Source organism: Ahaetulla prasina, chromosome 2 (genome assembly GCF_028640845.1).
Source record: "Ahaetulla prasina isolate Xishuangbanna chromosome 2, ASM2864084v1, whole genome shotgun sequence".
NCBI classification, from domain to species: Eukaryota; Metazoa; Chordata; class Lepidosauria; order Squamata; family Colubridae; genus Ahaetulla; species Ahaetulla prasina.
Window position 1 is genome coordinate 190490360 of NC_080540.1, and position 22714 is coordinate 190513073.

General features: G+C 35.0%; 1 protein-coding gene across 2 annotated transcripts in view; it reads left to right on the top strand.

Moving 5' to 3' along the window:
* Positions 1-22714, top strand: part of FBXO40 (F-box protein 40) — a 41798-nt gene that overhangs the window by 5951 nt on the left and 13133 nt on the right. The window contains exons 2-4 of one of the 2 annotated variants that reach the window (XM_058169777.1): positions 261-366; positions 2822-3035; positions 13407-13436. In XM_058169777.1, the coding sequence (XP_058025760.1) occupies positions 13434-13436 (3 nt within the window). In that variant the 5' untranslated portion in view covers positions 261-366; positions 2822-3035; positions 13407-13433. The remainder of the gene's footprint in view (positions 1-260; positions 367-2821; positions 3036-13406; positions 13437-22714) is intronic. The other variant, XM_058169776.1, reaches the window with a different exon arrangement.

Consider the following 22714-nt stretch of genomic DNA (forward strand, 5'->3'; position numbering starts at 1 on the left):
GGAAGAAGGAATGCAAAACTTTTTCTACAAGACAGCAAAGAAAATATCATTGTCCTTTACTGGTAATATTGTCCTTTATTAAAATATGAATCACTTGCTCAACAGCAACTGTTAAATATCACTCTAGCAGTAGTGGAGAGAAATGCCATGAAAGGACAGTGTTCCATAAAGTGAATCATGCTGCTGAGTACATCAGTTTTATTTTTAACAGTCCATGTCACATGGATCCATTTCAGTTATTTTATTTCCTGCCTCCTCAGATTTCTTTGTGCAGTGTTTTGCTCCAAGCATTCTCCGGCCATTTCAGCTCAACTGGATAAATCCAAGAGAACTTTATGTACATGAAAAGAGACTGTACATTTAACGGTAAGGCTTTTTTTAAAAAAACCCTTTCGAACAGAAGCTGAAAGATAAACGCTATATTGTTATGTCAAAATCACCATCAAAAAGAATAACTTGCAGTTAATTTGCAAATTGTTTTGTCCAAATATTTAGACTATTTTGAAGCTTGAAGGATTGATTAAAGTTGGGACTGCAGGTTTACATACTGTACTTCCACTAGAAAATAAGAAATATATATATCAAGTTGATTAACTGAAGAGAGATATTAAGCATTAACCTATTTGAGCTAACTACTTCAGATACTTACTTCCCTAAATCCCATCAACATTGCACAGTTTATGTATAAGTTTACATGTAGTCTCAAAGTTTACTTATCTTGGTTACTTTCTTATCTGTCTTGTATTTATTCTACTTCCGTCAACAGATGATAGTCAGCCTAAGGTATGATCTCATCTTTAGAATCTGTTTTCAGTGCCAAGACTCCCTCCCTTAGGATATTAAATCAAAAGAAGGCCAGGAGTGCTCTTATTTCTCTTCTGATCAGCTTAGAGCCAGAGTGGACAGAATGATACTGTAATGACATCACACAATTGTTAGCACTGGAATGTCAGTGCTTGTGCATTGTTTTTGAATCTGTTACTGTGATTTATATACCATTCTTGTTTTATGACGAATACCATGGGGAAATTGTATTTTATTTTTCAGGAATTTGTCATCACTCATCCAAGATGAAATTTTTGGGAGGAAGTTGGTTGGGGACATTTAAAAAAAGAGCTCTTATACTTGCATCTAGCCCTCAACCTGTCTATCTTTGTCTCAAATAATAACAAGAAATCTTAGTAAATGAAAAAAAAATCCTTTGTACTAAGTAATAATGATGATTTATAATGAAGGGGGCACAATGGCTCAGCAGTTAAAGACATTGAGCTTGTCAGCTGGAAAACTGACAGCCTGGTTTTGAGACCTGAGCACTGTGTAATGGGCTGATCTCTTATTACTTGCCCCAGGTCCTGCCCACCTAGCAGTTCAAAAGCAGGCAAATGTGAGTAGTTAAATAGGTACCATTTTGGTGGGAAAGTAACAATCACTTAAGTATGAATCAGCAGTGTGCTGCAAATGCCAAAAAGGCCAATGGAGTCCTAGACTGCATCAACAGAGGGACAGCATCAAGATCACTTGAAGTTATATACAATATACCATGTTATATTGTACTGGTAACAGCAAACTTGCAATACTCCGTCCAGTTTTGGTCATCATGATACAAAAAGACATTGAGACACCAGAAAGAGTTCAGAGAAGAGCAAGAAAGATGATTAGGGGTCTGGAGGTTAAATGGTTGCAGGAACTAGGTATGTTTACCTTAATGAAGACAAGGAGCAGGAATGACATGATATCAGTCTTCCAATACTTGACAGGCTGTGACAAAAAAGAGGAGGTAACCTATTTTCTAAAGTATCTGAGAACAGGACAAGAAGTAACAGATGGAAGATTATTAAGGAGAAATCCAACGTAGAACTAAGAAGACATTTCCTGATGGTGAGAACAATTAATCACTGGAATAGTTTGCCTCCAGAAGTTGGGTACTCCATCGCTGGAAGTTTTCAAGAAGACACTGGACAATCATTTGTCCAGAATGATATAGGATCTCCTGCCTTGAGCAAGGACTTGGATTAGGAGACCTCCAAGAATCTTCCAACTCTGTTATTCTGTTATAGTAAGACAGGCCACCAGAACTTTATGCAGACAGATGTCTGAGCATCTGGGAGTCAAAAGTAATGCAGTAGGTCATTTTTTAAAGTTTTTTTATCCCACCTTTATTATTTTTATAAATAATGTACAGTGAAGAACATATTAATTCTCCTTCCTCTCGTTCCCCCTCAGTAACAACCCTGAGAGATGAGTTGGGCTGAGAGATTGAATGGTTCAAAGTCACCCAGCTGGCTTTCATATCTAAGGCAGGGCTAGAATTAAGACTTCCGGATTCTTGTCTAAAGCCTTAACCACTAGACCAAACTGGCGCTCTCTCTATAGGCATTTATCTATGAATGGGTATACACACATACAATACACCCACATCCACACCTGTATATCTGTTTGTGTCTGTGTCTATACAGGTATTCCTCATTTAGTGACAGCCTTGATTAGTGATAATAATAAATATAATTGATTAGTAATAATAAAGTATAATTGTAACTTTTTGTTGCTATCATTAAGTGTTAAATTGCAACCTATGACCATCATTTGTGTTGTAAATGTTGTACCTTTGATGAAGATTTTTTTTCTTTTTCTTTTATGTACACTGAGAGCATATGCACCAAAACAAATTCCTTGTGTGTCCAATCACACTTGGCCAATAAATTCAATTCAATTCAATTCAATTCAATTCAATTCTATTCTATTCTATTCTATTCTAATTTGCAGTTACGGTGATGATGAAAAACTAACTTTATGACTAGTCCTTGTATTTAAATCTTTGTAGGTCTGCAAAGGAAAGCTGAAGTAAGATCATAAGCACAGTTGCAGTTTCACTTAGCAGCTACTTTGCATAAGGACTATTTGCTGCTTTGAACTGTGGTCGCTAAGTGAGGACCATCTGTATTTGATATCTTTGCTGGAGTAGATATCGTTGGTATCTCTGATCTACAATACTGAGGATAGCTATAGCTGAACTTGAACCTGACCTAAGATCTCAGGTGAGGAAACAAGTTATTATGAAAACGAAAATAACAAAAAAGAAATTCATTTTCTCTAATCATAAAGGACCCCATGTGTTTTTCATATATGAGACAAACTTCTTCACATTTTTTTATTTTTTTTATTTTTTTTAATTTACATTTATACCCCGCCCTTCTCCGAAGACTCAGGGCGGCTTACAGTGTATAAGGCAATAGTCTCATTCTATTTGTATATTTTACAAAGTCAACTTATTGCCCCCCCAACAATCTGGGTCCTCATTTTATCTACCTTATAAAGGATGGAAGGCTGAGTCAACCTCGGGCCGGGCTTGAACCTGCAGTAATTGCAGGCTGCTGTGTTCTAATAACAGGCTTCTAACAGCCTGAGCTATTACGGCACATTTTACATATTGTCCATGCTTTCCAATGCCAAGCATGATTGTTCATGCTGATTTCAGGAGAACAGAGTTTGCCAAAGTAAATAATAGTAACAAAAACAACAACAACAACAGCATTTATTGTCATTGATTCAACAAAATTGATTTAGCCTCTACTGGTCCAATCAATAACAAAAAACACAGGACGATACAGTTCTGTGTATTTGGGAAAAGAAAAAACTAGTCATACGTTTCCATATGTACGTGGAGTGATTGTGATTGTGTTTAAGAGTCTGACAGCCGATGGGTAGAAGCTGTTTTTAAACCTGTTTGTCTGGCTGGCTATACTTTGATATCTTCTGCCTGATGGTAACAATGACAATTTTCTCTCAGTTTTCTATCATCATATAAGTTAGGGGAGAAAAAGTACTGCAAGACGCAGGTTCAAAGAAAGAGTTCTGAAAAGTACCATCTTCAAGGTGATCTTGTCTCCTTATGACCATTTTGAACATGTTCCTGTTTTCTTTGCAATATAGGAGTGCCGGAATTTTTTTTAACTTCCCACACTAGCCCACAGCCCTGGTGTAATTTGGACATCCAAGTACTAACTAGGTCCTTCTCAGCTTTGACAAAGTCAAGCAGACCAGGGGTGGGTTCTACTTATCTTTACTACCGGTTTGCAACGGGATTGCTTCGCTCGGGCACGTGCATGCACACGCACAGATCGTCTATGATGATATCCAGGTGGGTGGGCGGAGCCTGCCCCTGGTTTTACTACCGGTTCACAAGAACTGGACCAAACCGGGAGCAACCTACCACTGAAGCTGACACTGAAGATTATATCTTCAGATCAGGAGAAAAGAGAGCAAGTATTTCATCTCTGGTTTGCTCTCTGTCCCTAAGTGCTTCTTATAGTCAAAAGAATAAAAGTACAAGGAGTCAATGTTTTTGAATTGCATCTTCAATGCTATATTTATTTAAAAAGGTAAACTGATGTGATGTATAGCATTTCTATACTAGATATTTACAGCATTATTCATATATTGCTGTAGTAATATAAAGCCTGTCTTTGATAATGATATATTGCCACAACAATGGTTGGAGTATGTTATAAATTACTAGTACAGTACTTGTCATACTTCAAATATAGAAGCATTGCACATTACTATAAGTAAGTTTATTAGCAGTAATTCAGTTATATGGCATTTACAAATAAACCTTCTGTGAAGAGCAATAAAGATAATAATATTCAATAAACTACAAAAACTTCTACATGTTAATCACAATTACAAGAATCTCTATGCCTTTTTCTTTTCGGAAGACTAACCATTTATCTACATACTGAAATGTATATATCTTTTTCCAGGGATTTTTAACCTTTCATGTTTACCTCTCCTCTTTGCAAAATTATCTTGTGTACCTGCAAGGAGGAGGAATAAATCTGCTTCTAGATTTGTGATATCTACTGGTAGAATAAGAGGGTCTTTGATAAATTTCGCACTTAGAACAATTTTAAAAATCATCATTATTTTTTTATTCTTCACTCCTGTTATACACTGAGAGGCTTTTATGGCTTTCACAAACTTAGGCAAATTTTCTTAATAAAATTGTGTTGTATGACCAGGATTTGACAAGAATGCTCTTCTTTCCTTCATTTTATGGAAGCTGGAACATTCTGATAACCCAGGAGAATTGGTCACAATCTCAAATAGCACTCAGATTGGCTAGTGCCTCTTGGCAGTTTATAGATGCAAGGTCAACATGAAGATGAGGTTAATGGCTTTTCTTTTAACCCTTTTTTTATAATTGTGATGAGTGAAAACTAGGGCACCAGGGGCTGGTTTCAAAACCCGGTACTGGTTTGCTCGTGGGTGTGTGCGTGCTCATGCAAGATACTTCTGCACATGCGCAGAAGTGTCTGGGCAGGTGGGCGGAGCCTCCCATTGCTACTGCTACTGGTTCACCCGATTCAGGGCAAACCGGTAGCAACCCACCACTGTAGGGCACCCACTAAATTTCATCAATGAATGCAGCCTCAGTGTTCATAGAATTACAAAGGCTGAGGAGGGAAATGCAGGAAACAACATTGTTAAGATTAGGTCCCCCTACTCTTCCAGTAGACCATGTTAAGAAGGAGAAAAAAGCAAAATCATTCTTATACCTGGTGTAGGAATAAAGAAAACAAAAAGGGAGGAAGAAATTCTACTCCCTAACCCATTTTTTATTCTGAAGGAGGTTACTCAATTAAGACAGGGTCCTCACCTAGCGAGGGATAGAAAAGTAAGCCTAACTCTGTTGTTGTTCAGTCACTAAGTCATGTCCACCTCTTTGTGACACTATGGACCATAGCACCCCAGGCCCTCCTGTCCTCCACTGTCTCCCTGAGTCTGCCCAAACTCGTACCCGCTGCATCAATGACACTATCTAACCATCTCATCCTCTGTCACTCCCTTCTCCATTTGCCTTCAATCTGTCTCAACTTCAGGGTCTTTTCCAATGAGTCTTCTCTTCTCATGGCCAAAGTATTTGAGCTGCAGCTGTCCTTCCAAGGACAGTCAGAATTGATTTCCTTTAGGGTTGACTGATTTGATCTCCTTGCAGTCCAAGGGACTCTCAATAGTCTTCTTCAACACCACAATTCAAAAGCCATCAATAAGTCTAGTGCTTGATAATTGGGTTTTACTCTAGATCACTTGGAAGTTAAATTGAGACAGAATTTTTCAGGGAAAGATGTCAATTATGTATGTATCCAGAAGTTACCCAGCTTCAAGGCCAAGATAGGCAGAGCATAAAGTATGTTAAACTATTATATGGGAAGGAAGGGGGAAAAGAAGAAAAGACTTAAGCTACAGCAGATATAAGAGCCAGCACTGTCTGAAGATGTCTCTGTGCTCATGTGGCCGGCATGACTAAACGCCAAAGGCGCACAGAACGCTGTTACCTTCCCACCAAAGGTGGCCCCTATTTTTCTACTTGCATTTTTATGTGCTTTCAAACTGCTAGGTTGGCAGAAGCTGGGACAAGTAACAGGAGCTCACCCCGTTACGTGGCACTAGGGATTCGAACCACTGAACTGCCGACTTTTTGATCGACAAGCTCAGCGTCTTAGCCACTGAGCCACCATGTCTTTGTTCTTAGGCTCATTGGTCTGTTTATATTTTCTGGAAATAAAGCTCATTGTGAGTTGAACCTCTACATTTGCCCAGTTGCCAATGCCTTGCTCCAGCTTGAGACCCAAATGATTAACAATATGTGTCCATTCAGATGGTTGAACTGAAAGCCCTACACATGGTCCCTGTTCCAGTGCTGTCTCAAGACATTGTACTGTAGCTGAAGTAGCCAGAGCTGACACTGAGTATTTCCTCCTTGCTACACAAATATTATAAGAACGCAGGTATATTTACAGCTCATAGTAAATTAATCATCTCTAGGAGACACTATGATTTTTTCATTATGCTTAAGTAGGGTTCATGTTAGCTTAATGACAGAGGGAGCTGCAAAATGGGCAATCTCTGTTGGATAACTTCACTAATTTTGTAGCATGTCTAAAGGCTAACTTCAAGAATCCAACTTCATTTGGGTCTCATGCTGAAGCAAGGCATTGGCAACTTTGTCTTCCAGTTATGAAATCTGTTATCTCTAACAGGTCAAGCCTTTGGTTCAGAAGTATTCACTGAGTTTCAGCTATGTATTAGCTCAGAATTTGGACTAGAAGAAAATAAACTCAATTTACTGGTATAAAGGACTGCTGGGCAAAATACAAAATGATCTCATTTAGCAAGTGATTCCACAAACTCTGATAACCTGTTCTGCTCCAGCATTAATAAAATAATTGTAGCGAAGTATAGATAGAAGGGAAAAAGATATTTATTGCAGACATTTTGCTGAGCTGTTTCTGTGAGTCTTCTGCTAAGTAAGCCCCTATCTGAATAAGGAGCTAAGTGTCAGGAGACCCCAGATTTATCGCTGTACTCAGTGTAAAGCCTGACAGTAATCAAAACTGACTACTTAATATTCATTGATTTCTTAGAGGAAAGGCTTATTTTCTCTGGCTGAGAGTAGATGACATGAAAGTTTCTTTAATTTGCTTCTGATAATCTTTATAGTCAGTTGCCCATATTTGAAAAGATTGATGAAAGTTCAGACTGAAGGGGAGACAACCTTTGAAGGGGCTCTGTTGAGCCATCATGGAAACTGGAATAAATGGAAAAGATTTTATATACTGTCCCAAAAATGGTGGGTTTTTTTGACAGGTAAGATGTTAAGCTGAAAAACCAGAGAATATGAAACCCTTACCTTGGTATAATTCAGAGAATTATGATGTCCACCTGCAACTGATGCAGTGATTTCACTTTTTTTTTCAGCCATTCATAAACCATATAAAAATGTTGATAGAAGTTCACCTAGAGTTTTAGATAGAACTTTGATAGAACTTGCTATACCTAGAGATAAAAATGATCCTCAATTTCCTACAATTGTGAGGAGTCAAAAATGTTTTAATGGACTACCTAACAGATTTCAAATTCATAAGTAAAATGTTAGAGTGTCACTGTATAATATAAAGATGACTGTACTGGAACATACTGTATTGGTTTTAGCCATGATATCATTGGTTCTCAGATCTTATCATGCAGCAGATTTCCTAAATAGAGAAGACTTACTTGATGATGAGGGAGGGACAGAAATGCTATGGAAAAAGTCTCAAAATGATGCTGAAATTTTTGATTTTAAGAAAAACCAAAATGATCGTAGTGGAGCCCAAATTTTGTACCACTATTTTTTTTAATAAACCCAAGCAACAATAACAAATTTGAGACAGAAGACAATAGTAGGAATAGGATCTCAAGATGAATGAAGCTTCTTTAAAAATTCCAATTCCAGTTAAGAAAAATAACATCAACTATAATCAGAAGCAGTTTATGTGGCTTTGCAAAAACTTAAGATGTAAAAATAAAAGAAGGAATGGAGGAAGAGGCACCAAGCAAAAGGTACATGGGCCTCCATGGAGGTTAATAGAGGCAAATGCCCAAACCTTTTCTTTTTTATATTTGTTTGTAAGTACTAATGGGAGGAACTTTGATTATGATATCACAATATATGCTTTGCCATTTTGATGAAATCTCCATTTGGTATGAGTATGCCTGCAAATGTATATGCTAATACTTTGTATATGTAGAAAAGTGTCAGAAAAGCTAAAGACAAAACCAGCCAAATATAGCAAAAAAGAAAAGAAAAAGCGATAAGAACAATGAAAGTACAAAATAAATAAAAGGAAGAGACAAGAATCAGTAAGCTAGATGAAATGCTAAAAAAAGGGCACAAAAGATGGCAAAACTACTAAATTCCTATTTTAGCTCAGTTTTTTAAAAACAAAACAATATATGCTCTCTTCTAAACAGAGGAATGAAAGAGCAAGATTGCCACATTATTGACAAAAAGATAGATAAGGAATATATATTTATTTTGAATGAATCAATATCTCTGGGGCAGATGAATAAACTAAAAAAATGGAAGAGTACCAAGATAATATGAATTCTTATGAAAATAGCATGAATTATTGGCAATACATATCTTCTGTTTATCCACATTTAAAGTTCATAGGAATGGTCATTATCATGTCAGCAGACAGCATTATCTCGAGCTATTGAAATTTGATTATAGGTTGTAGAAAACATCACAGTAATCTACAACACAGTACAGGATTATCATTCTTGGTAGTCCAGTATAGATTCCCTACTATTGACTATCTTTGTTGCCATATTCAAAGCTCCAGTCTATTAGATGGTTGGGTTGTATGCTATGATATTTGGTAATATCTGGTAAACATATGGATCAGTTTGGAGCAAGCCACTTTTCTGAGTATTCTGGTTGTCCTGTGAATCCAAATGTTGTTATAGATATTTGTTCAGCATTTGACAAGCTTCTAATATGTTATTGAGTAGTTAATACAACAATCAGGATAAATGAAAGCTGGTTCCATAGTTGCCCCAAAGTCATTATTTCTCCAATTTAGCTCTTTGATCTCAGATTCATCAAACTATCTGACCTATATTCTGTCAAACTGAAGAGCACATATGCTGTCAGTTCAGCTGGCATTCAGATGCTCTTCTCTCTAATGGTCTGTCGGACAACTCTGTAAGTATTTCAACAGTAGCAGTACAGATAGTCCTCAACTTATGACTGATTGCTCAACCAGTCATAAATTGAGGACTTGTTACGATGGACTCAAAAAGGTTACTTACAGCCTGTTATAACTTCCTTACCACTTCTGGAGTTGTTTGATTGTATTTTGGGCACTTAGCGACTGGTTTGCATTTATCACCGATTGCAGTGTCCTACGCTCACATGATCACACCCATTGGATAAGATGTATTGATTTACAACCATGTAATTTGCTTAATTACCATAGTGACTTGTTTTATGACCATCCAAAATGGTCATAAAATTGAATCCAGTCTTGTGGTGACTCAATTTATAATCACAATGACTTATGATCAAAATTCCTGCCTCAATTCTGGTCATGAGTCGAGAACTACCTGTAGATTTAAGTGTGCTGTGGTCAGATTTTTTGCTTTTAATTTATGAAACTGGAATATTACTAAACTGAATACAGTAGTTCTTGAATTCTTGGGAGGAATATTTGGATTTATTGCTTTGCTAGATATCAGTAGCCCAGTTGAACTGTTAAACTTGTGTGAGCAGAAAATGGTTCAACAGTTCCATAGTTTAACAATATCTTTTTAAAACTCCTTAACCGTTGTAAAGTTTCAGAAAGCTCATTCTTTGATAAAATAGTGAAGGCTGTTGTATGAATAATGGGGCTAATCTCCAATAAATCATTCTTTTCCTGGCTCACCATTGAAAGCTGTTTATTTTGGCTTTGCTTTGTCAAGGTCACTGATAAAATTGAGGCTTTAGATATACTATCAGCTGGCATGTTACTCACACAATTAGCATAGTCAGTTACAGCTGTCTCATTTGGCATAAATAGTGGCTATACTTTGTAGAACATCCATAGTGGGAACATTTGAAAAGTATTCTGGGTTTTCATCATAAATGGCAATGAATAGATTTAGGCTGATTTAGTGCTAATACAGTTCTCTTTCTTCCTACTCACTCTTCTTCTCACTCAAGATGGCTATGTATCAATCAGCATGCTAGCTATTTTAAGAACCACAGACTGGAGCTTTAATACAGTTAATCTGACAAAAGTGTCAAGGAGATAATTTACAAAAGCAGTTTAGTTTACTTGATCAAAGGTAGAAACTATAATGAACAGCTAAAGGCATCCTCCTGAACTTCACTCAGAAGAGATTCTCTGGAAGGATCAACTATATATCAGGGAATTGATATTCAGACAATAAAGGACAGCTCTAAAAGATGTTTCACTCCATTTACAATTCCAATTCTGGTCCCAATGAACATGGAAAAAGGAGGGATACTTAATTACTTAATATTTCCTTGACTGGCAAAGAGATCATCTATTTTTAATTGTTTTACTGATTTAGCAGAAAATTGACAGCTTCTGCATTGATGAGATCACACTTGGAGCACTATAATGGGCAAGCTAATGATTCTCTCTGTCCTAGGAAGAATGCCATGGCAAGCTACTCCTGCAAAACCTTGCCAAGAAAACTGTAGGGATTTGTTCAGGCAGTCACGAGGATTTCAACAATTCTCAAATTACAAGATGGGCAACAACATTTAAGAATAATAGCATTAACCTGAAGACAGATAAAAATGTAATGTCACAAAGATGATTTGATTAATTTTCCTGCATTTTTAAAAGGATTGGACTAGATGACCCTAATAGTCCCTACCAACTCCAGAATATTATGATTCATTGGACTTGTGTTGTTTGTTGTTTCTATTTTAATTATGGAGGGAGCTGACAAACTGTCTTATACTTTTCTTTCAGATGTTGTTTGTTGTAATTACCAAAAGCTCCAAAAGATAGAACCAAGTTGCATGGATTATTTACTATGGCTTAACTAAGCATTTCCCAGATTTACATATTTTAAATATTTTTAGAATACTAGTTATGGATCAGGTAATTACAGCTGGAAATTTTTCCTTTGTTGGACTATAATACAGTTCCAACTGATTTTTAATTCTCCTATATGGAAAACATTATAAGTGTAGGCACTAAAGTTTAATTTGGTACAGTAGTTAAATTATTTGCAACAAGAATGTACTTTTTCAGTTCAGATTTATTCCTGACATATTGTTTAGCATCTCACTCCTTAGTTGACTGGAAAAATAATTGTATTATAGGTCCATATGAGAAGAAAAACAGAGATCATTATAACTTGGTACAGAATATCTGAGATATCCAAATAATTTAAAATTTCAGAACAAATCTTAATTTAACAGCTGCCCTTTTTACTAACTGCATTAAGATGTGCTATATTAATATTTGAGCCAAGAATATTACAAAATGAATTATTTCCGCATCTCTCAGGATGCCTTGTGGAATTCATCAAGGATGGTTTTCATCACCTCATATAGTTAATTAGATTTGGGGACTATTGACTAGTCTTATTGGACAACTGAAGGATAGTCTGAATATTATTACTGCATGCTGATGATATATATCTGATTGATAATTATCAAAGTTCTACATGAAATTAGTTGATATAGTATGAGCATTTGATAAATTATCAGGTCAACTAATTGAAATAAATCTCACATATTCTCTGTAGGCTCTTATCTATGGAAATCTGTAAAAATAGGAGTCTCATATGTTGTTTAAATTTCAAACAATATTTTGAAATAATTCACATAAAAAGTATTTGCTTGGAAAAGTAAATATTTGTTTATATTACTATTAGGCAAATGCAATCTCACTTAATTCTTTTTATCCAATTGACTTAGTAACAACAACATAATCTGAAGAAGCAAACTCATTAAAAGCCCTCAAATCTTAATGGCTGATAATAATGAGAATATCAACTAGTGAAGCTTTCCATCTTTAGTATGGATATGATCACAGTCAGTTATACTTGATCATATGTTGAACAGTATGAAAAATTCTGAGAGGAGTCCATTTATAAAAATTGCATATCTTTTAAAATACAGAAATGTGAACAATGGATACTAGGTGGCTCAGTGGCTAAGACACTGAACTTGTCAGTCAGAAAGGTTGGTGGTTTACTTCCCTAGTATAGGTCTGCATGAGCAGGGGGTTGGACTACATGACCTTCAAGGTCCCTTCCAACTCTTTTACTGTTATTATTATAGGATAGTCAGTTGCATTTTTGTTGTTTCTAGATTTAAATCAGTTAATTAGTTTTAGTAATCCTAGCATTGGAGGCATCAGTTACACTATGGAGGAAGTTGTAAACTCATTATGTAGCCAACTAATAGCTTTGAAGAGTTTATGTCAGAATATGTGGCTTTTCTGCCTCCAGAAAGAAAAGTAAATGTTTATTATAGTCAGAAGAAATCTATTTCAATATCATCGTCTTATATGAGAAGACCACATTCACTTTGATTTACCAAAAACATCTAGTCACTAAAAGGGTGACACTACAAAATATAGGGTTTTTGTAGACACTGTTCAAGCTATATATGTAGGGATCTGGTTGGCTTTATTAACAGTGCAAAATTCCTTCTTTATTCTACTGTTGATCTTGACTGGGAGAAAGAAGTAGGGATTCGTCATCACTCTGTTAACTCCCCCTGCCCAAATGACATTATTTTATTTGAGATCAAATATGTTTCACTGCTGGCATGTACAACAGTGATATTGCCTATTCCTGCCTAATGATGCAAGGAATAGGTATAATTTTCAAAGTTAATAGAATCTCAAGCCATCCTAGGAATTCTGGTAAAAATTCTTTTTTATTCTAATAATAAAATGTCAAATACTATCTGTAAGCTAATGGCATTAACACCATACTTTTAGTATTGCTTTTTGATAGTATCTCTTTAAATACAATATCACACCTCTCATTCTAAATTTCAGGAAGGAGCTATCTCTTTTTATTAATTATTTTAATTTTTCTTCTAGAGACATCAAAGACAACTGACTGGAACTATGGTAGGTATATTTGAAAAATAATAATTACAAAGAAAAAAATGTGGTTTTTTTTGTTAGTGTCATTACCCTTCAGTTTTGTTTGAGGTGCTTATCTGATAATGGCTCACTACAATAATAGCCAGCAGGTAAAGTATGACTGTTTCTCAAATGTTAATTGAGTAGGCAGTCTGCTAAATCAGGTTTATTTCTCTGGTTTATTAAATGAATTACAATGGCCACTTTCATACAGAAACAATTAAACTATGTTATGGTTTAGAATGATGAGTGGGATTCTGTTAAATTTCTGTTTCTCAGTTCCTTGCTATTTTCTCTACCTCCTAAATGAAAAAGTGGGATATTAATCCAATAATCAAATGAATAATAAGGTCTAAAAACACTTAGTATCCTTGAATATTGTTTAAATTGATAGTTTAATAATTTCATACCTGTTTTTATAGAAAATAGCCATCTGATGCTAAATGCTTTTTGTGCTAGTGAGTATAAATTATTGAAAAAAAATACTGGTATATGGCCACCCATCTTAAGCAACTCTGGGAGTCTTCAACTACAGTTAAACAATTAAATGTAGAAATAAGAAATTTCTATTACTGAAATTCTATGATGTTCAAATCTCAATGTCCTACTCAGTAGAAGAATGCAAATTAATGTATCCCAGGCTGATGTTGTCCAGCCTCTGCTTGGACAGTACTGTACCTTACTAGCTTTTACTAGCTTGCCAGTAGCTTAATGGCTAAAACGCTGAGCTTGTTGATCGAAAGGTCGGCAGTTCAGCGGTTCGAATCCCTAGTGCTGCGTAATGGGATGAGTTCCTGTTACTTGTCCCAGCTTCTGCCAACCTAGCAGTTCGAAAGCACGTAAAAAATGCAAATAGATAAATAGGGACCACCTTTGGTGGGAAGGTAACAGCGTTCCATGTGCCTTTGGCGTTGAGTCATGCCGGCCACATGATCATGGAGACGTCTTCGGACAGCGCTGGCTCTTTGGCTTTGAAACGGAGATGAGCACCACCCCCTAGAGTCGGGAACGACTAGCACATATGTACGAGGGGAACCTTTACCGTTACCTTAAAGGGGAACTTATCATATCTGGAATAAAACATTCCACTGTTAAACTGCTGATATTAGAATATTTTTCTAACAGTTCGATAGATCCATAAAGATTCAAACATGTCTTACAGATTATATTTTACAAAAATAAACCCCAAGCCCATAAGATATTATAAGATTATTAAAGTTCTTAGGATCTGATTATAGAAAAGTGTATTTTTTAAAAGTTTATATCACAGTCCTTTTCAAACAAAGTAAGCTTTAATTTTTTGCTGGTATAAAGTCATATTTTTTTGCATCATCTTTGGAAAGATGAGATATTTTAGAGCAAACTGTTTCAAGTTGCTTAATCTTTTAAGAGGACAATTAAGACATTTTCTTATTTTCTTATCTACTTGTTTTTTGCTTATTCTTTTTTTCTTCCCAAATTATCCACTGGTACATTCAAACTGTCCACTTACACATTAGTACACTTGCAGCAGTAATGCCAATCACTATATTATTTAAACATACATAATAATACCATCTTTCACCCTCTAATCTTTCTGGCTAGATATTGCTTTTATTCTATTATGTAAAAGTGTGTATTCTTATTTCTACCCGTATTCTAGCTTTTAGTCAGGCGACCATTATATTAAAAAACATTTCCTTTGTATCCATCATCTCTTGCCTGTTTTAATACTTCGATTCTTATTTGTTTTTCGGCTTGCCTCCCATACTCCTCTCTTGGTCTCTGTCTACATCTACATCTTTACTATTCAGTCTAAATATTTCGCCCATCTCTACCATCTTTTTTTATTTATTTTATTTTATTGAAAATGCCATGTCAGGATAAAAATGCAAATAGAGCAAAACCGAAGAGAGATCAATGATAAATCTTAACATACATGCTAATAACTATAACTGTACTATGTTAACAGTAATTGCAACAATACAACCAAAAAAAAGGAAGTAAAAGAAAACTTCAACTAAGTTTCTACTTACATTAGCGTCTTTACAAATTTTTCCATATACATCTTTGTTGTATTGACATTCATAAACTTCCCTCTCATTTCTACCTCTTATCTCTATCCGTTCATAAAATTTATTCCATGTCCTGTAATATTTCGAGTCTTCTTTATCTTTAATTTTTAAAGTTAATCTGTCCATTTCAGTACATCCCAAATTTTCCTAATTATGTCATCATCTGGTGGGGTGTTCATTTTTCCAATATTTAGCATATGTAATTCTAGCTGCCATCAATATATGTAACACTAAGTAAATGGTTGCTTTGTCATAACTTTCCGACAATATACCTAAAAGGCAAGTTTCTGGTTTGAACTCAGTATGTTGTTCAGTTATCAATTCTAGCCATTTATTAATTTTCTCCCAGTAACTCCTTGTTTTCTTACATGTCTACCATATGGTAGTATGATCCTGGAGTCTGGCTGCATTTCCAACAATTGGCAGAGGAGTTCTTATATATTTTGGCCAATCTTGGTGGCGGCAAGTGCCACCTGTAAAACATTTTATAAAACATTTTGTAAAACATCTCTACCATCTTATGTTGCCAGGCCTCCAGACTGTCTGCCTAAGTCCGTCTCCCTTTCAAAAGTATCTTCCTGCTTATCCAATTCCATTTTTAAATCTCTTAAAATACTTTCCCCTTCATTTATTTCATCAGTCATTATTATCTTTACTGTCTTCTCTTTCTTGTCTTCTTGTTTTATTTGCTGATTTGTCTGTTCTATTTTTACCTCCATTCCTTCTGTTGTCTCCTCCCTTTCCTGGACACTTTGATCTTTATTCACTGAGTCCTTCGGGAGAAGGGCGGTATACAAATTTAAATAATAAATAATAAATAAATAAATTGTCCCTTGGAGTATATTTTCCATTTTCCCATTTATGCCATGCATTCGGTTCTTTATCTCTCTGTGGTTCTTTGTCACAATGTCATTAATAATTTGGAACATCAACACCATTTCTTTTCAAATTCCACTCATTTCCCCCTGATGAAGCATCTCGCCTTATTTTAGTAAATCCCACTCTTGCTCAATAGTCCAAAAACCATATATTCAGGCCTAATGTTGCTCCTCAGAGAGAACAATAATCATTGTTCTTTATATCCCAGGATTAATAATTCAGTTGCATTTAGGTAGTCCAGGAAGCTTTCCAAATATCTCCTTAAGTCCACTCTCTAAGTTTAGTCATATATCTTAATATTCAAGAGTCTCTTTACTTAGGTATTGTCCTTGTTCTCGCAGTTGAACCTCCAGCAATCATAAAGTAGATAAATATAGAACAGTAGGTATCACCGCAGTCCTCCAGATAAATGTTGCTTATTTCTCTTATCAGAAATTTTCCCAGACTTGTAGGACTATGGTATATTTTCCATTCATCAGTAGGTGGCACCCCAGCTTAGGTTTCAGCATTGTCTCAAATCTGACAGGTATTTAATCAACTTTAATTCAATTTATGGAAGCAAAGTCAGTTATTTAAGTAGATAGTTCCAACATTTTAAAATGCCTTTCTGAAACAGTGCCTATCCAGTTTAAAAGTCCAATTTTCTATGTTTTAAAACCTTTTTACTTTTCTCCCCTTAGTTCCTTTCTTTCAGATCTGGGATTTTCTCTAAGTAATTGTTCGCCGTTTTAACAGCTAGTTCTAAGAATCTCTTTTCCTGAATTTTTCTTTCTTTCAGGGTTGGGTTCTAGGTAAAAAAGAAATCATGTCACCCAGTTCCAATCACTGTTCATCTACACCGCTGCTGCACTTTCTTTATTGCCTCGGCTGTACCAGCTTCACGGCAGCCATGATGGCCTCCTCTTCTCCTCATTGAGGATGACAGGGAAGAAAGCCCTGCGTCAAGCGGAAGAGTTGCGACTCTCCATGACCTGCAGGGTGCCTCTCTTTTTTTTGCCACCCCTATAGGGTGTCTTTAGCTCTTTTTGGAGCCCTACAACAAGGAGAACTTGTGGGAGTGCGGAGGCCCACTTCTCGCATCCGATCTTGCTGCGATGTCAGCCGGAAGACAAAGCACCTACAGCTTCTGAAGGCAAGGTGTTCCATTGGTTGATTGTTCTCACTGTCAGAAAATTTCTCCTTATTTCTAGGTTGAATCTCTCTTTGTTCAGTTTCCATCCATTATTCCTTGTCTGGTCTTCAGGTGCTTTGGAAAATAGGTTGACCCCCTCTTCTCTGTGGCAGCCCCTCAAATATTGGAACACTGCTATCATGTCTCCCCTGGTCCTTCTCTTCACTAGACTAGCCATGCATAGTTCCTGTAACTATTCATTGTATGTTTTAGCCTCCAGTTCCCTAATCAACATGGTTCCTCTTGTCTGCACTTTTTCTAGAGTCTCAACATCTATTTTATAGTGTGGTGACCAAAACTGGATGCAGTATTCCAGGTGTGGTCTTACTAAGGTTTTATAGAGTGGTATTAGTACCTCACTTGATCTTGACTGTATCCCTCTGTTAATGCAATTTAGGATTGCATTGGCTTTTTTGGCTGCCACCACTCATATTTAATTGGATGTCCACTAAGACTCCAAGATCCCTCTCACATTTAAGACTTCCATCACCTTTTAAAACTGCAATCATTGTACCAGTCCCCCCAAAGTCTAAAATTACATGTCTTAATGATTACCATCCAGTTGTTCTCACTTCCATTATGATGTGTGAGTTGGAAGGAAAGTTCTAATTCCATCTCCTTGAGTATAGGTTCTCCATAGGGCTGTGTCTTGAATCTGTTACTGTTTACCTTGATGACCCATGATTGCTGTGCCAAGTCTACTATGAATCATATTGTGAAGTATGTGGATGACATGGCTTATCCAGGATGACAATGAAGATTCTTATAGGGAGGAGGTAAAAGCTTTGGTGGACTGGCGCAATAAAAATAACTCAGTTTTGAATGTTAACAAAACAAAGGAATTCATTGTTGATTTTAGAAAGAGCCAGCTTTGTATCAAAGCTGCAGCTGTGGAGGTGGTCAATAGTATTAAGTATCTGGAGGTGCAGATAACTAACAATCTGGTCTCTCCACTCATCATCCTTACTGAAGCGTGCAAACCAGCATTTTTATTTCCTGCGTTGGATAAGGAGAGCACATCTTTCTCCTTGTGTCCTGGCTACTTTTTACAGAGGCGATTGAGAGCGTTTTAACAAGTGCATCATTGTTTGGTTTGGTGATAGCAGTACCTCAGATAGAAGGCCCATACAGAGAATGGTAAGGACAGCTGAGAAGATTGTAGGAATCTCGCTTCCCATTATTCAGGATACTGCTTATAAGTGGTATGTGCTTAGGGCTTGAAGTATCGTTAGAGACCCCACAAACCCATTCCACGGTCTGTTTCTGTTACTCCCCTCTGGGAGGAGGTTTCAAAGTATCTATAGCAGGACTAACTAGCTCCTTATTCCATCTGTCTTGTAAACTTGCAGGATTCTTTTTTTTTCACTATGCATATGTATACATTTGAACTAGACTGTGATATTTCTCTGTGTCATATATGTGTATATATATATATATATGTATATATGCATAATATATCTTTTGAAAGCTGAATTCAATAAAATTTAATTTTAATGTATGCTGATTAGTGTACATTTAAAGTGACAATAAAATGTCTGTTCTATTCTATTCTATTCTATTCTATTCTATTCTATTCTATTCTATTCTATTCTATTCTATTCGATTCGATTCGATTCTAATTTCACTGTAGGTTCAGGATTCACATTTTGCAATGATTCAGACAGCCTTAATTTTCTTTTTTCTTTTTTTAAATTTTTTTATTACTTTTTTCCAACAAACAAAAAAGAAAATACATTATTACACCCTTGTGCTATACATAAAAAAAAAAGGAAGATTTGGGTCTTCGGATATGTCCTCATGATTGCCAAAATCCACGTTCTCGAGGTACAGGTACCGAAGCATCCAATTTTCCAAGCGCATAGTCCACGAATGGTTTCCAAGTCTTCCAGAAAATATCTTCTTTATACACACCACTTCTAATTTTAATATCACATGTCATTTTATCATTTATGGCTAATTTCCACATTTCAGAATTCCACTCTTCTATTCTAAAAATCACATCTAGTTTCCAATATCTAGCTATTATAATTCTACCTATTATAATCATAATTCTAATCAATTCTTTTTCATATTTTGTTAATTCTATTTCCTTAATTACCAACAATAATATAGTTTCCACTCTCAATATTATTACTTTCCCCATCATTTCAAATATCATTTTCTCCAATTGTTGCCAAAACTTTTTAACCTTATCACATTTATACCACATATGTTCATAAGTCCCCAATTCCATCTCACATCTCCAACATTTTTTACTAATTTTTTTATCCATTTGTGACAATCTTACTGGAGTCAAATACCATTTCCAAACAACTTTATAATTATGCTCTTTAATCCTTATAGATAAAGTTCTCATAATTCTACTATTCCAATTCACATTCCAATCTGACTCTGGTATTTCAATATTAAGATCTTTTTCCCAATTTGTCCTCATCACTCTTTGTAATTTTTCATCAGAATTTATAATCTTATAAACCCTACTAACGAGTCCCTTTAGCCCAATTTCATCTTTCATAATCCGAGATACTAAATATTCAAATTCAGTTTCACATCTATTTATCAAGTAATTTTCCCTTAATTTTTTTGTCCATTTTCTATCTGTATTTTTTCAAACCAACTTAACCCTAATTTTTCAATAATTTCTTTATTCCTCCTTTCATTTTCCATAACTTTTATCCAATCTCTAATAATTTCTATATTTTCCTCTTTAATCACTTCATTACGTTTTATATTATTTTTAATCGGCCAAATTCAATTGTCTCCCCAAAAGATTATATCCGAATTAAAATTTTAACAAATTTATTCCACATTTTTACTTAATCCCTTTAACCAATAACTTCTAATTACACATTTTGAGTTTACTTTATCTAAAACCACCTTGATCCAAATTTCTATATCCCTTAACTCTAAGTCTCTCAATAGTTATCTTCACCTTTAAATATTTTTACCACTATCCGGATACCATACGCACAGTAATAATTAAATAATTTGGGGATTCCTAATCCACCTTCCTTTTGATTTTGATACCACATTTTCTTCACTAATCTAGGTCTTTTGCCACCATTACAAAATTTATCCAATTTTTCTGATATCCTTCAATATCTTTCTCTGTCAAATTTAGCGGTAGCATCTCGAATAAAAAGTTGAACTTGGGCAGCAACATCATCTTACACATTGCAATTCTACCAAACCAAGACAACTTTAAAATTTTATATTTATCTATCTTCTTCTCAATTTCATTAATCACCACATCATAATTAAGTTTTTCAATTCTTTAACCTTGAGTGAAAGCACTATACCCAAATATTTCAATGTATTTTAATCCTTATCCCAAATTGCTCTTGCATATTCTCACACTCATTACCATTACTATCCATCAATAATTCTGACTTTGACCAATTTACTTTCAGACCTGTCATTTCCTCAAATTCTTTCAAATGCTTATATATCTTTTCAGGTCTTTCTCTACATTTTCAAAATAATTAAAGTATCATCCATACAAATTTATCTTATACCCTTATATCCTTCTAATTCTTCATCTTTTCTATCATTTTGTCAATATTTCCATAGCCAATAAAAATAATGTTGGGGACAAGGGACATCCTTGTCTCGTACCTGCTTCTAATTTTATCTCTTCAGTTAATATTCCATTCACCTTCACTCTTGCACTGCTTTTTGGTACAATTTTGAAATAATATGTATAAACTTATTACCAAAGCCTAAAGCCTCCACAATTACTTTAATAGTTTCCCATTGTACAGAATCAAAAGCTTTAAAAATATCCAATGATACTATACCAATTTTATCACCATTATATTCAGCTACATCTATAATATTTAATACTCTTCTAACAATATCACTCATGTATCTACCCTTCACAAAACCTACTTGATTATAACTTATATATTTATCTATAAATCTATTTAATCTATTACTTATAATAGCAGTAAATATCTTTGCATCCTGATTAATTAAAGAAATGGGCCGGTAGGACTCAATCCTTTCTAAATCTTTATCTGGCTTAGGAATTAGGGATATCACCGTTCTATTCCATGACGAAGGTACTTCTCCACCATGTAATATTCCATTGAATAATTTTTGCAATCTTGGTATTATTAATTCTTTAAATTCTTTATAAAACTCAACAGGTAATCCATCCTCACCTGGAGCTTTCCTAATTTTATTTTTGTATAATTCCATTAATCTCATCTTGTGTTATATCTTCTTCCATCAATTCCTTATATGTTTGATCAATTTTCACCACATACTTTTCTAAATAGCTTTGCAATTTTCCCCGATTAACTGGTTTCTTTGAATATAGATTCTGAAAAAAATTTCTAACCACTTCACATTTCTCTAATTTTTTATAACATCTTATACCTCTATCATCTATCAAAGCTCCAATTTCTCTCTTCTCTCTTTTATTTTTCGCCATCTTTGCCAATAATTTAGAATTTCTATTACTAAATTCAAAAATTCCTATTTAAAATCTCAAATTTCTTTTACTAACTCTGTATCTTCTTCTATCATTTTATTTCTTAACATATTAAGCTCCTGAAGAATTTTTTTCTTTAGTAAGCAAAATTGATTTTCCAATTCTTTAATCTGGTTTTTATCTCTTTCCATTTTAATTTTTATAATTTTTATATTTCCTACTTGATAATTTAATACTCTCCTCTAAACACCGCTTTCATCGCATCCCAAACAATTTCAAATTTAACCTCCCGTTATCATTTAATCTCCAACTTTCCTCCAATTTTTAAGTATCCATTTTTATCCTTTTCATTTTTATACAGTTTCTCCTCATATCTCCAATAGCTTCTTTTTCTCAAAATTAAAATCTAAATCCACCATAACTTCTGCATGATCAGAATCTTTAAATTCCACATCTACCTTATCCACATTATTCAACAAATCTTTAGAAAGAAAAATATAATCAATTCTAGAATATGTATTATATATCTTAGAGAAAAAGTATATACTCTTTCAATTCCTTTGACCTCTCTCCACATCCACCACGCCGTTTCAAGCATCCACGTATTTAAAATCCCCATTTTATTTGCTCCTCCACAGCGGGTGGGGTTAGTACTGTCTATTTTATCTCTGATTAAATTAAAATCCCCAGCCACAATTACTTTCCTACACTTTCATTCTCCAAA